The sequence below is a fragment of the Podarcis muralis genome, chromosome 2 (genome assembly GCF_964188315.1).
Source record: "Podarcis muralis chromosome 2, rPodMur119.hap1.1, whole genome shotgun sequence".
Taxonomy (NCBI): domain Eukaryota; kingdom Metazoa; phylum Chordata; class Lepidosauria; order Squamata; family Lacertidae; genus Podarcis; species Podarcis muralis.
The window spans coordinates 33364759-33379192 of NC_135656.1; the positions used below are offsets into that span (position 1 = coordinate 33364759).

Genomic DNA, 14434 nt, shown 5'->3' on the forward strand with positions numbered 1-14434 from the left:
GCATGTGTTTGGATCAAAAGCCTGGGTATTAATTCCGAAACAAATGAGGAAGAAGGGAGATCCTAAGACCAAACAGTTAGTGTTTGTGGGTTACCAGGAACTGGGAAAAGGTTTCCGCTTTGCTGAAGGGACAAATGGCATTGTGATCTCCAGGAATGCCAGTTTTTGTGAACATAGTGGCTGGGAGAGACTACATGCCAATACTGAGGTTTGGTTTGAACCTTCCCAGGAGCTTCATGACTCTGAAGGTAAACACAGAGAATCAGAGTCTGAGGGGGAGGAAAGTTCAGATAAGAGCTCTCAAGAAAGTGAAGTTAGCCAGAGACCAGTGGCTAAGCAACAAAAGAGAGGTCGCAGTTCTGAAGAGGAAAGTGGGTCAGAAGAAAAATTTTCTCCCAGAAGATCTAAAAGACAAAACAAAGGAGTGCCTCCGGTGCGTTTTTCTCCAGATACTGCAAATGTGTTTAGTGTAATTGCAGAACCCAAGAGTTTTCAGGAGGTGTTAAAGTTACCAAAAGAGGAGGCAGAGCTCTGGAAACAGGCAATGGAGGAAGAGATGTCCTCTCTGAATGAGCACAAGGTTTTTACACCAGTAGCAGCGCCTGAGGGGGCAAAGATTGTAGGCTGCAGGTGGGTGTACAAACTTAAACCTCTGGTGACAGGAGAGTACAAATACAAAGCTCGTTTAGTCGCTCAAGGATACTCTCAGAGGCCTGGAAAAGATTATGACGAGACCTAGGCCCGGTTAGGACATATCTAGGGTTGGAAGTGTGCTGGGCCCAAGATGGCAGCTGCCTAATTAGTCAGCAGAACAAAGTTAAACAACTACTGACTACATACAGGATGCAGGATTGCAAAGGGGCAGTGATGCCTATGGATCCAGGTTTCATAAAAACACTTCATATAGATGAGAGTCCTGAATTTGAACATCCTGATGTATATCACTCTGTAATTGGAAGTTTATTGTATCTAGCACAGTGGTCCAGACCTGATATTAGCTACGCAGTAGGCATATTAAGTAGATTGGTCTCAAAACCCACACTAAATGCCTGGAAAGGGGTAAAACAAGTTCTGAGGTATCTCAAACAGACAATTGGCTATATGTTACAATTAAATTCTTCAGAGGATGAAATGTTGAGTTGCTACTGTGATAGTGACTGGGGAAATTTGCCGGATAGAAAATCTGTCACAGGACTAGTCATAATGGTCGGTGGAGCTTTAATCAGCTGGCGGTCACGCAAGCAAGACGTTGTAAGTGTGTCATCAACGGAATCAGAGTACGCCGCATTGAGTGAATTGTGCAACGAGGTGATTTATTTCAAGCATTTGTTAGCAGATTTAAATGTAAATTGTGGAGAACCAGTACAAGTTTACATTGATAATCAAGCTTGTATAACCTTAAGTAAAACAGAGGGTTTCAAATCGCGTTCCAAACATATCTCTGTAAAATACCAAAATGTGCGTTGCTGTGTACAAGACAATGTAATCACCTGTACTTATGTACCAAGTGAAGAAAATGTAGCAGATGTATTAACTAAACCATTGGCAAAGGTAAAGAACAAGCGAATGTGCAAAGGTTTAGGTTTGCTGGAAAAATGATCTCCTACATAGGTGTATTTGATGTTAATTGTTCAGCAGAATCTGTGAGGGGGTGTTCAGTTTCAGTTTCAGTTTCTGTTAATTGGTTCTCTGGGAAACTTGCAGATTCTGGCTTCTCACAATTAACTCAAGGTGGTGTCAATTTACTCTTGGCAGAAAGCCCAGGTCTGCTTGACCTAGAAACTACTCACTCTGATTGGTTAACGACCAGCACTCTGCTCTGTTATCAAGGGATTGCTAGCTCAGTTTGAGGTGAGGTGTTGTTAGGAGTAGAAGTGCTGTGTATGGTTTTGAGAGAGAGAAAGAGAGAGGGTTTATTTTGCTTTGTTTTGTATGCAGAAACTCTGCTGGTTTTATTTTTTCTTTTTAATAAATCCTGTAAATAGTTCTTCTGAGTCTAGCTGACTTGTCATTACTGCCGCAACTAGCTTCTTCGCTGTGCAGGAAAACTCTGCTACGTTTGGGCTAAAGCCAATAGGGCTATGCCTGACACTTCAAAGTTCCATGACCTAAGCCCCACATGCCCCAGGCAGCCAAGTCTCTGAATCACCTTTCCCCAACCCAGTGCCTTCCAGCTGGTTTACACTGCAATTCTCACCACTCCTGACTATTGGCTGGACCTGACGGGAGTTGTATGTAGCCCAGAAACCTGGAAGGCGTCAGGCTGGGGAAGGCTGCTCTGAAGGCAAAGGGGCGCAGAACATGGTCTCCAGTGATGAACATATGCAAACTCAGAAATTCCTGGTCTCAAGCCATTTCGGGCTTTGTTGTTAATAACCATTGAATTGTGCCTAGAATCACCAACCAACACCCACCAACAAAAACATCAAATCTTGGAGCAACTCACATAACACCAGAGTGTAATGTACTCCACAAAACTGATGCCAGCCAACCTTCTTGACAGCTACGTTTTGCACCACTTGAGGTTTCTGAACACTTTTCATGGGCAGGAACTCAGAGCATTTGGAAGTCATCTAATTTGGAAGTGAGTTGTATGGCCAAGGCATGTGTGAATGTGGCTGGGCCTGCCTTTCCCAAGAAATTATTGGGCCTAAAGCTCTTGAGAACCTTCAGAAATACTTACAAGACATATAGGCACTTCCAGACTGCCACAATTTTTGGTATTCAAGCACATAGCAATGAATTCAGACTGCACAGTTAGAATCAGCCAGTCTGACTGTACCAGGAATGAGCCCCACTGGAGTGCCAGCTGAAGCTGGACAAAACACTATTGGGCCAAAGTATCTTATAACAAGGTGTGGTCCAGGAGTACTCCCAGGTTTTTAGGTTGACATCCTATCCAATGGAATGGTAGTCTTCCTGGCCAATAGCAGTTCTGTCTTGCACATATTTAATTTTTGTTTGTTTACCCTTAACTCTTCCTGTTTGTAGCTTATACATTTGTGTGTAGATTTGCTTAGGGAAACAAAGCTCCACAGATACATGTGGTACTGAGACCTCCGGGTATGGGGCAGTATATAAATTCAAAAAAATTCAATAAATAATAATAATACATGTGTCCATCTATTATTGTGAGAAGAAAAGTGCTCTCTGATCATGAAATGATGGCTAGATTAAATATTGTGGCACACCATTAAGAATAAAATATATATTTAAAGAAGATAAATAAATGAGGAAGTTAATTTGGAGATGCAGAAGATATTAAAAATAAAGGAACCGCAGAAAGAGGGGGAAGGCAGTCAATATTTTAAATGGCAAAATGATTGTAAAATCAGTTAAATGTATTCTTTTTAAAAAAAGAATAAAATGCGAATTTGAAAATTGGAACCTTTTCTGCATCTTGTTTTGCTTTATATAAGTGACACTTCGCTCCTCTGCCTCTCACTAGGGTGTCCTTGGCATTCGCAATAAGAGTTTGTTCTTTGCCATGTTGGAAATGCTGGAGCTAGACACCTGTGAGGATGTCCGCATACAGGTTGGTACCAGGGCAGCTCAGAGGCCTGTAGGATGGAACCTTCTGTGCTGCTTGCCTGTGTCTCTTTTGATGATGAGTAAATTGGGTGTCTCCCTACATACTCCTCGCAGGTTGTGAGGGCATTTTCCACTCTGGGGATGGACAACATGCATGTGAGGAAGAGCCTTGTGAAGAAAGCACAGACACAAGGGATTCTCGCCAGGTATGATGCACATTAAAGGTAAAGGTACCCCTGACCATTAGGTCTAGTCGCGGACGACTCTGGGGTTGCGGCGCTCATCTCGCTTTATTGGCCGAGGGAGCTGGCGTACAGCTTCCGGGTCATGTGGCCAGCATGACTAAGCCACTTCTGGCAAACCAGAGCAGCGCACGGAAACGCCGTTTACCTTCCCGCCTATTTATCTACTTGCACTTTGATGTGCTTTCGAACTGCTAGGTTGGCAGAAGCTGGGATCGAACAACGGGAGCTCACCCCATTGCGGGGATTCAAACCGCCAACCTTCCGATTGGCAAGCCTTAGGGCTCTGTGGTTTAGACCACAGCACCGCCCACATCCCTATGATGCACGTTAAGGGGTGCACAATAAAGTAAAAGCCATGCCTGATGCAACTCCCTGGGAGCAGAAGGTCTGTTTGAAGGCCATATCAGAGCAGCAATCTCCTAAGAGGCAGGGACAAGGGAATAAGTGGTGAGGGGTAAAAATCCCAGAAGCAGCCCCTGTAAAGTCAAAGTTGAAGCAGAGGCAGTCTGTAACCAGCTAGAGTAGGTTTGTTAGTTGCTCAGAACCTTCGGCAAGCTTGATCAGGGAGCCTCTTATAAGCCAGGAAGCATCCTCAGCTGCCTGCACATCTTGTTGAACAGAGGTTTCCTTGTCTGGTCCTTCCTGCAGTTTCCTCCTTTGGGTTGAGCTGGCTGGTGGTAGACGCAGGCCGAGTCCCTGCCTGATGTCCCTCAGGCTGCCAGTTCAATGCCCATTGCAAGCTGGAGTCATAGCTGGTTTGAAAGCGACCTAGCTTATAGAGAATTTATATGTGTGGATGTGGTGGGGATAACCAGGTGCAAATGGAGTGTGCTAAAAATGTGTCTCTTGGGTTCCTGGAACTGGGCACTTGAATTCCTGACATGGGGATTCTTAGTTCAGCATCAGGTTTCCCATGCAAAATGCTACAGCGGCAAGTGAACATTGCAAAAGGGGGGGGGGGGTGTGAAAGTGTTTGTGTGGGGAGAGTTTTCTCTGGGGGTAGGTAATTTACTAACTGCAGGATAATCCTATTAACGGATTCAAAAATATGGCGTCCCCCAAAGGGAGCCTTTGCTCACCTTCCTTTTCTTTTGCATTCTCCTTGGCTCTCCCTCTTCCTTCGCAGAGAATGTTCCAAAGCCTTGGAGTCACTTGATAAGGTCTCTGATGCCCAGAAAGAGTATATGCTCCAATCCTTCAAAATCTACTGAGACGACTTCTTTCTTTTTGGATTGCGAGAGCAGAATCAAGGCAAGGCAGATGGAATAAAACATCGCCTCTGGTTTTCCAGTGGCAAAGTGTGTGAGAATATATCTGAGCAGGCCTATTCACAGAGCGCATTTCTTCAGCACTTGCGGGCATCTCATGAGTTAAGCTGATGGCAGATTTTCAGACCATCTGGTTACCTATCACCCAACTGGACTTTCTATAATATTTTCCTTTTGACTACCAGAACTCCTGCCCAAGGTCCTTTGTTGATTTCCAAGCTTCTCCGTGTCAAACTTTGCTGTGTAGCCACAAGAAGCAGAAATGCGTTTCTTTTTAAACGGGAGAACCTATAATTAATGGTGCAGATTCAAGTTCTAGGATACAGATTATTGTTATTGTTTTATTCTCAGTTTTCTGAACAGCTGATCGAACAATGTCCTCTGGGTGGCATACAGAAGGCAATCAAATACAAAAACGCATTTGGGTCAGTTAAATAACCTCAATAGAAATAACTCAGAAACCAACATAAAAATATCAAAAGCAGTATATAATAAATACAGTGGTACCTCGCGTTACATACACTTCAGGTTACAGACGCTTCAGGTTACAGACTCCGCTAACCCAGAAATAGTACCTCGGGTTAAGAACTTTGCTTCAGGATGAGAACAGAAATCGTGCAGGCCGCGGCGCGGCAGCAGCGGGAGGCCCCATTAGCTAAAGTGGTGCTTCAGGTTAAGAACAGTTTCAGGTTAAGAATGGACCTCTAGAATGAAGGTGAGGTACCACTGTATAAGCACTAGCTGGAAAACACCACCACACCCAGCAAAGAGTAATCAGTTTGGGGCCAGACCTAATACACTACTGAAGCATATAATTGAAATTAAAAGGCCTGGGATAAAAAGCACCTGGTGCCCAAATTGCTGCAGCAGGCAAATCTTTCTGGGGAAGGTATTCTGCAAATAAACAGAATATAGTCATGCATTAAGGTACATTAAAGCCTCCCTCCCTGCTCAAATTATATTTACCTCTCTGGAATATGCTTTCTCACAGAATGTGGTTGCAGCTAATGCAGATCCATCATTTTCCTTTTACTGTAAGAGTAGGATCTGCTGTCACTTTCCAGTTCCCCAGCAGTTGGTTTTTGTTGAAGCAGAGCAGTGATTCAACCTCATTTTATTGCAAGTTACTCTTTTAAAGGGGAAGGGTCTCTGAGCTAGAGAAGTGGTCTGGAGCCTGGATAACAAAACCCACATGACAGTGCACTGAGAGAAACACTTTTGGATATATATATATATATATTTAATGGTCAGGCTTCACCTCTGTATAAAAGACCTCCTGAGCAGGTGTCTCTGGGTGGGCTGGCCTGGAGAGATTTATGTTGTCGTAGATGTGACCATGATGATCTGAAATATCCAGTCTGGCATAAGACACCTCATCTTGCTCCTCTGAAGTCTGAAAAAGAATTAGATTAGAAATGCTAACAAGCCTCAGGCAGCCTGTAGGTAAGATGGCATAAGGGCCCTGCTGAATGAGACCGAAGGCCCATACTGGCGCAAACAGATAAGGATGCTGGTTACAGCACTCATTTTCTTCCTACCTTTTCCTGGGAATGAATCTCTTCATAGTCATTGTCAGGAAGGACCTTAACAATCCTGTAGAGTCCCGCCCCATTATGGTCTGGGGGCTGGTCAGAAATGGTGTTCTCATTCTGAGTATCTTCAGTATTGTGGGTAGGCATCTGTGAGAGGGGAAGTAAACGCAGTTTTGAAAACAAGCCACAGAAAGGGAGCTTTGTACTCATCTGAAATGGCCCTAACTTGGTACTCGATAAGATTTCTGCCAGGGAGCCAGAATGCAAACATGCCACCAAGAACAAACTTTTCAAGAATGAGGCCTAATGTATGCTGAAATCTTGGCTGTATTAGCAGATGCACTGTTGCTGGTGGTCAAGGAAAAAGAGGTATATAAAGGAGAATTCTTGAGTGCCAGCAGAGAGTTAAAAACACAAAATATGCAGAATGGAAATATAAATGGTTAGACCTTTAAAATATGCCCTTGTGAGTTCCCTCTTCCCCCAGCATAGGAAAAGACCACATGTTTGGTAAGTTAAACATTTGCTTACTTACAAACTGTTCAAAGGTCTGATTCATGTGCCTCCCCATACAGCGTTCAGAAAAAGTTGTGCAGGCTAAATTTAGTTTAGTTCCAAAGTGGTGAAAGTTATCAGGAATGGCTGATGAGAGCCATGCAGGTGTAGCTGGAGCAACCAGCTTAGAACCCCTTCACATGTTGAGCTTCTCAGGTAGACCGGGGAGGGAACAAAGACTTCCAGTTCCTCCCAAGGGGGAAGTAGACTTGGCTAAGGCTGGTAGGGCAGCTTACTTACTCTATGACGGAGCTTTCAAAACTTTTCATGTTGGTGACACACTTTTTAGACATGTATCATTTTGCAATACAGTAATTGAGTTTCCCTAGCAAACCGGAGGTTAGACTCACCCCTTTCCAGCCCTGGGAGGAGCACAGGGAGTATTCACGTGATACACTGTAGCCGACGCGACACAGGTTGGAAAACTCTGCTCTATGCTATTAACCCCTTCACATATTAAGTAGACTTAAGCATGTTTGGTATATGAGGCTGGTTAACCCACAGCTGTGAGACCACATTGTGGTATTTTAAGACTGACTTTCACCACATCTGAAGATCTTCCCCATTGCTCCTCAGTACTACTATTCCACTTCTCAGAAATAAGAATTTTAGACTGTTCTGGTGCTACTTATTGTGATTGCATTAATGTGCCTTGTATATTGCGGCAAACCACTTTCATGTATTTTTCATGACACAGTGGTATATAAATATTTATTTTATAAATAAAATTAATAAAAAATGTTATCATGGAGTGATGTGAGATTTTTGCCTTACCCTTTCTGGTAGATTTAGCTCCTCTTTTCTCTGAAAATGTGATTCTGAAATGGATGCATCAATTGGAAATCAGGTAGGTCAAACTAAGCAACTGCAGCAACAGGTTAGGTGGTAAGAAAAATCTGCTTGACTGAAATTCTGCACTGGAATTACACCTACTGGAGATTATACTGAATATTTATCCTGTGCTTTTATTTTATTAACCTCCCTGAGATCTTTGGATGAAGGGTGGTATATAAATAATAAACAAACAGACAAATAATCCTAGGCCTATGTACTCAGAAGCAAGTCCCGTTGAGTTCAGTGGGCTTATTCCAAGGTAAGTGTGCATATGTTTGCAGCCCTACGACCACAGAACCTGAAATATTGCTAATCACTACTGCCAGCCATGTGGCTTCTCAGTTTGCTCCCTGTCACTCAGGCCCCTCTTAAGATTCCAAGAAGCTTGGGCCTTAATATTTGTTTGAGTCTCTCCTTTCTTCATATTGCACCCTCTCAATGGGTTGTATCTAAGCTAGTTCTAAGGACTTCAACAGTACAAGTATTTATCTTTGTGCAACAGAACATTCTCCCCCTGCACAAGCCCTAAATCTGTTCTGGGGCTTCCCCCCACTCTTCCAGAACAGATTTTGGGGCAGCAAGGGGGACCAGTGGTGGAAGAGGAGCCCCATGTCACCAGCATGAAAATTTAGTTGAATACCTCCCACTGTCATGTGGTTTTCCCCACCCCCAATAGGAGGCTCTGTAGACTGATGCATGTTTACTTGGAAGCAAGTTCTCCTGTGTCCAGTGAAGCTTACTCCTAAGTACCATATTTTTCTATCTATAAGACGCCCCCATGTATAAGACACCCCCTATTTTTGGGGACTCAGATTTAAGAAAATGGGGGGAGATCTATCGGTGTATAAGACACCCCCAAATTTTGGACATTATTTTCAAGGGGGGAAACCTAGTGTTATACACAGAAAAATACGGTATTTGTGCAGAGGATTGTTGCCTCTTAGTTTTACAAACAGGTGACATTCAGAGGTGAATTGTTTAACAGAGCTCTCGTGTTAGGTTTATGTGGAATAAAATTCAAGTAGGAAGGAAGCGTGCTCAGGAATACACAGAGAATACAGCATCGCTCTGACCTGTTTTCTTCTTCCTTGACATCACAAGCAGCACCACAGTCGCAAGTAAGACAAGAATAAATAGTGGAATGATACTGTATATCAAAATGTAGAGCTTTGATTCTGGGGGGGTCCTGGCAAAAGAAAAAAGAATAGAATATCAAATGTCACATATTTCCATTAGCCATTTCAACAATGGCCATTTCATTTAAAAAATACATCCTTCTTACATAATATGCAACTTTGTTCCACTTGTTTATTTTCTTGATTCTTCAGCATATCTACTTGGGAGTCAGTCTCGCTGAACTCAATCCAACCTTAGACATGCACAGGGTTGTGCTGTCAATCTCTGATTCCTCCTCCCTCCCCAAAAATGATACATAGGGAAGGGATTTTCTTTCGCAAGAATCCAAGCAAATATTTCGATGTGATTGAAACGCCTTCAAAATTACCATCGTCATCCGGACTGGCCCAGATTGTCATGTTGACCCAGGATGAAAACAGAAGATGATATGGATAATGTGCACAGAGGTCTGCACTGCTCTTTTTCAGAGATGTAAAAATGGGAGCAAACCCCCCAAAAGTCAATCAGATTGGAGAGTGTAACATTATATACATGATTCCCCAACAGATAAGGTTTGTTTTAGTCATGTACCTTATGATGTAATTTGTTATGATCATTAACAGCAATGTAATTAATTTATGAATTGCTTCTGTTGTAATTAATGGCCTTGGAAAGAGGTTTGTGGTGGGTGGCTCCCACCCGTTCGACGTCACAGCAATTGATGATAAGTCGGAAAGTTTTGGAAACAAATTTCTAGCTAACCAAACCTTTTGCATTTTAATGATTTACGTTTTTTACGTGGGCTCTTGGGTTATAGACATACACGTAAAGGTAAAGGTACCCCTGACCATTAGATCCAGTCGTGACCGATTCTGGGGTTGTGGCGCTCATCTCGCTTTATTGGCCGAGGGAGCCGGCGTACAGCTTCTGGGTCACGTGGCCAGCATGACTAAGCCGCTTCTGGCGAACCAGAGCAGCACACGGAAACACTGTTTACCTTCCCGCCGGAGCAGTACCTATTTATCTACTTGCACTTTGACGTGCTTTTGAACTGCTAGGTGGGCAGGAGCAGGGACCGAGCAACGGGAGCTCACCCCGTCGCAGGGATTCGAACCGCCGACCTTCTGATCAGCAAGTCCTAGGCTCTGTGGTTTAACCCACAGCGCCACCCGCATCCCTTTTAGATATACACATAGTTGTGCCTTTTGTTGTTGTTGTTGCTCAGTCATAATTCTTGCAAACATAACCCCCGCAAGAGCAGATACTGAAGGGACTGTCAAGAGACACCAGATCATGCAGATTAAACATTGCCAGTCCCACTTTCTAAGTTCCTTCAGTGGGCTGCAAAAATGCTCTACTCCATCAGTCTGCAAGTCATAGAAGTAGAAGTGTTCCCAACCCTGCAAGCATGGAATAGTAAAAACCAAAGCCAATTTCTGTTCAAACAGCAGCACCGGGCAGCAACATGAAAATCAAAAAGTTGTAGCAGTTTCTTCAGACCTAGTATTCTCAAAAGTGCCCAGTACCACAGCTCCCTCTGTGGGAAACATCTGCTGTCCATTACATCAGTATAAATACCATATTTTGGACAGATATTCACAGGCATCTATTCCCCAGTTAATCTGGGAGAGATTAGCTGCAGGGTTCTTATATTTCAGTGGTCAGCGACAAAAGGGGGAGTAGGTCCTACATAGAAAGCCCTTCACATGGTTATAGAAAAGGAACCCAAATACTCACTCTGTAGGATCTGGGCTGTGGGTAGACTTTACTACGGAGGTGATAAATTCCGGTGTTTCTGTAGTTGATAACTTTTCTTCTGGATCTGAGGGGGGTGAGGAGTGGGGGGAAGGGACAAAAAAACAAAAAAGAATCAACAAAAATTGTGGTCATAGTTCCTCTGCTATATCAAGAGCATTCTGTATTTTACTGCATGAAGAGAAGGATTTCATCTATTCATTGATGTTCTGGAGATCTTTTCTTTCTCCATTTCCTCATTCCTGCATTTCTATCATTACAAACAAGGAGAGGAGGAGAAGCATTTACCTGGAGTAACTGTCACGTTCACACTGTGTCTGATATTGGGCAAGAAACGCTCTATAACACAGTAATAAACACCGGAATCATCCAGATTCAAATTGTCCATGGTCACTTGAAAGTAGTGCTCTTTCTTATTCTCTCTGAGGGAGAATCTGCCCATGTTAACTTTTCCATCTGATGATATTAAACTTTCGCATGAAGACAAAAATATGCCTTCTTTTATTTTGCACCAACTCTTAGTGTTATCTTCAAAGGTTTGTTGATAATGGCAGCACAAAGAGAGAGATTTCCCTTCAAATCCATGCACTTCAACTGGACCGGTCAGTACCCATGTCTCTGGGGGAAAGAAAGAGAATCATTCATTGGAGTCAATCAGGTTGACACCATGTTGCTGCTGTTGTCAGGCTACAGGGAATCCAATCCCCCTCCCTCACGGCTGACAGCCAGAAATGGGGAAAATAAGAAGTTCTTACCAAGGTAATTTATTCAATATTCACAGAGAGAGATATGCATAATGCTGCCTCTTGGATAATGGCGCTGCTCTGAGTAAAGTCCCACTCCCTCTGATCTGTGCTTTCTGCCTCTGAGCTTTCTGTTCTCCTACTCTCAGTGCCCACCTGGACCTGGGAGAGGGGGGGTCTGGCATGCTTTCCAAAGACACTGAGTCTGTCAGCTGTCTCTCCCCTGGTGGTGCTTCCTCCCCCTCCTGCTCCTCTCCCAATATTTCCCAGCTTCTCCCCTCTGCGGCCTCTGAACTGTAACCTTCTGCAAACCACTGTTCTAAATCTATACTGTCTCCCTCTTCTCTGGGAAGTGCAGGAGGAGGGGGGGCAGTCTCCACCATTCCTCCTCAGTCCAGTCCTTGACAGGTGTTCAGCACTGCAGTAAAGCCAGGCCATTAATTACAAGACAAGTCTTTCCACATCTCTGCAACAAGCATTCACAAAATTGTTCTCCTCATAGCCCCTGTGAGAGGCTCTGGTCCTGCTTTTCCTGTGAGTGGCCTTTGCACCAAGCGCCTTTGGGCAAACCAGCTTGTGGATATTAGTAGGAGGGTACCAAAGTATCTGCATTAAAATGCAAAGGTTGTTCAGGCTGCATCATTTAGGACAGAAGTTCTAGTTTCGGGCATTATTGTATTATTGGATAGTCTCTTTACTGTGTGTGTGTTGCAACCACGGATATTTACCAGTATATTTTCCCACCTTGTGGAAATTTCAGAATTGTCATAGTGTAATGTTGGTTTTGAAGTTTGGAAACATTTGTCTTGTAATGCGCAACTGTATTCTGAGGTGAGCTTCTTTGCCCCTAAGCATGGCACCAAAGAGTTTTTCGAATTCACTGGGAAAAACAAGGAATTTTTGAAAATGGGCATGCCAACCAATTCAGCAACTTGTGCCAGCAGCCAACCACAAATCAGAGCATCATGTCATATGGTCAACAGAAATATGCAACAGAAATAGCATGTTTACCTTTCGCTTTCCACCATTTGTCTCTCAAGTCTTCTATCTCTGGACTTTCAGTAGTGCCTTCCCATGCATTTTGGCAGACTTCCTCCTTATGTTTCAAGATCTGTCGCCTTGACGTAGCATTTTTCTCTTCTTTACATGAAATTAGCACCCAGCCCAGGAGAGACAACATCCTCAACGGTCTCATGATTCTGCTTCTCTTCTCTGCTGAAGTTGGAGGGAGGTAAAGGGTAGCCAGTCTCTCCCAGAGGCCTCAAGATACTCTCACAAGTTTCTGGCAGGGAAGAGAATCTTCAAAGCTCACTGGCGATAACTTAACCCCCGCCCCTGAAAGTGGAAGTGCTCAGCCTTCTTTAGAAATAGGGGGAAAGGACAGATTCTCTTCTGCAATCCTTAGTATGCAAGCAGTAGTGGTTAGTGTATTCTCCCCCCACCCCTTATATTAAGAAACACACATGCTAGCTGAGGAGAATAATGTAAATGAATTTCAGTGGACCGGAATTACTTTAACCAATACTATGACCTAGTGTAGTTACAACTGGGCTGTGATAAGCAAGACAAGATGCACAGTATTTTCCCATAAGAACATGAAAACAGCCCTGCTGAATCAGAAGGCCAGTGGCCCATCTGGTCTTAGAATTGTAGAGTTGGAAGGGACCCTGAGGATCATCTAGTCCAACTCCCTGCAATGCAGGAATATGCAGCTGTCCCATACGGGGATTGAACCTGCAACTGTGGCGTTATCAGCGCTGCACTCTAACCAACTGAGCTATTCAGGTCCAACATCCTGTCCACACAGTGGACAGTTGGATGCAGTAGCCAAAGTTCTCTCGTGGTGGTGTCACCTCATTAGAGAGCTTTCTGCTCCCCGTCCCCCACCATCACACGGTTTACTTCCCTGTGACACACAAAGAGATGGTGTGGTTACAAGTGAGTTGTGCGGCAGGAAGTGTGGGAGCTGAAGCTCTCTTCCGGTTGTGACTCCTATGCATCCAGATAATTTCAAAAACCAGAAACAGGAAGAAGGGCGTTTTCAAGCTGGTCGGAACCAGGAACTACCTATAAATAAGATATCTGCAGCACAGCAACAGAAGAGAAAATAGAAGAAAACAAAGCTATTTCCCACCATTCGCTAATGAAAAAGTGTTGCATATGCAAAGATTATGTGGCAGCTGGGCTGCAGTTTTAAAGCAACGATAAAGCACCCAGGTCAAAAATATGTAGGATGTGTTTCAGATGTATGAGAGAGAAATCACTTCTGGGACCACCAATGAACTTAATATATAACTGAAGGGAGGCCAGACTTGACGATATTGAGTAGCACAAAATTTATTATCCCATTAATGAAGAATGACAGATCATGAAAAAGATATTGGAAACTGCAGCTTAGTTGACAAAGCATGTGTGGAAAAGGCCCAGTGTGCAGGATATTGGCCAACAAAAGCCCCACTAAGCATCCTTTTTTCTCAGCAACTGGAAGAAATAATAATAATAATAATAATAATAATAATAATAATAATAATAATAATAATAATACCCGACCATCTGGCTGGGTTTCCCCACTTGCAGTTTTGCCTCAGCCATGAGGACTAGGAGCTTAACTTATCCAAAATAGAAATGATGAGTTTTCAAGCACTATCAGAGACATAAATTTTCTACATTCCCTCGTTACATTGTGAAAATGGTATAATTGGAAATTACTCTGTCAGCACACAGCAAAGTGCTCGTGTAGTTCCAACAGGGAGTCAGAATGCTCAATTGTGCTTTGCCAGTCATATTTATAGAGGGAGCAAGGTCTGGTTGTTCAGTTATTGCTAATTCTTCTTCTATATCTAAGAAGGGGGCTA

The 14434-nt window shown here is 43.5% G+C and overlaps 2 protein-coding genes across 2 annotated transcripts in view; one reads left to right on the top strand and one right to left on the bottom strand.

The window, feature by feature from the left end:
* The window catches only part of HEATR9 (HEAT repeat containing 9), a 32418-nt gene extending 26880 nt beyond the window's left edge, over positions 1-5538 (top strand). The window contains exons 13-15 of the mRNA XM_077923462.1: positions 3449-3535; positions 3646-3737; positions 4903-5538. Coding sequence (XP_077779588.1) covers positions 3449-3535; positions 3646-3737; positions 4903-4987 — 264 coding nt within the window. The 3' untranslated portion in view covers positions 4988-5538. The remainder of the gene's footprint in view (positions 1-3448; positions 3536-3645; positions 3738-4902) is intronic.
* Positions 5539-5767: 229 nt separating this feature from the next.
* On the bottom strand, positions 5768-14256 carry LOC114590567 (uncharacterized). The gene is made up of 7 exons (XM_028716791.2): positions 12591-14256; positions 11125-11454; positions 10819-10903; positions 9039-9151; positions 7906-7949; positions 6583-6723; positions 5768-6437 (listed from the first exon to the last, which is right to left on the bottom strand). The coding sequence occupies exons 1-7, from the start codon at positions 12772-12774 to the stop codon at positions 6285-6287; spliced, it is 1050 nt and encodes a 349-aa protein (XP_028572624.2). The 5' UTR covers positions 12775-14256; the 3' UTR covers positions 5768-6284.
* Between the last annotated feature and the right edge of the window lie 178 nt (positions 14257-14434).

Bases quoted from the DNA above. Each gene is read 5' to 3' on its own strand.
- LOC114590567 (XM_028716791.2), bottom strand. From the start codon at position 12,774: ATGAGACCGTTGAGGATGTTGTCTCTCCTGGGCTGGGTGCTAATTTCA. The intron at 11,455-12,590 runs GTAAACATGCTA...TCTTTCCCCCAG, and splicing joins CAAATGGTGGAAAGCGAAAG to AGACATGGGTACTGACCGGT. The intron at 10,904-11,124 runs GTAAATGCTTCT...CACCCCCCTCAG, and splicing joins GAACGTGACAGTTACTCCAG to ATCCAGAAGAAAAGTTATCA.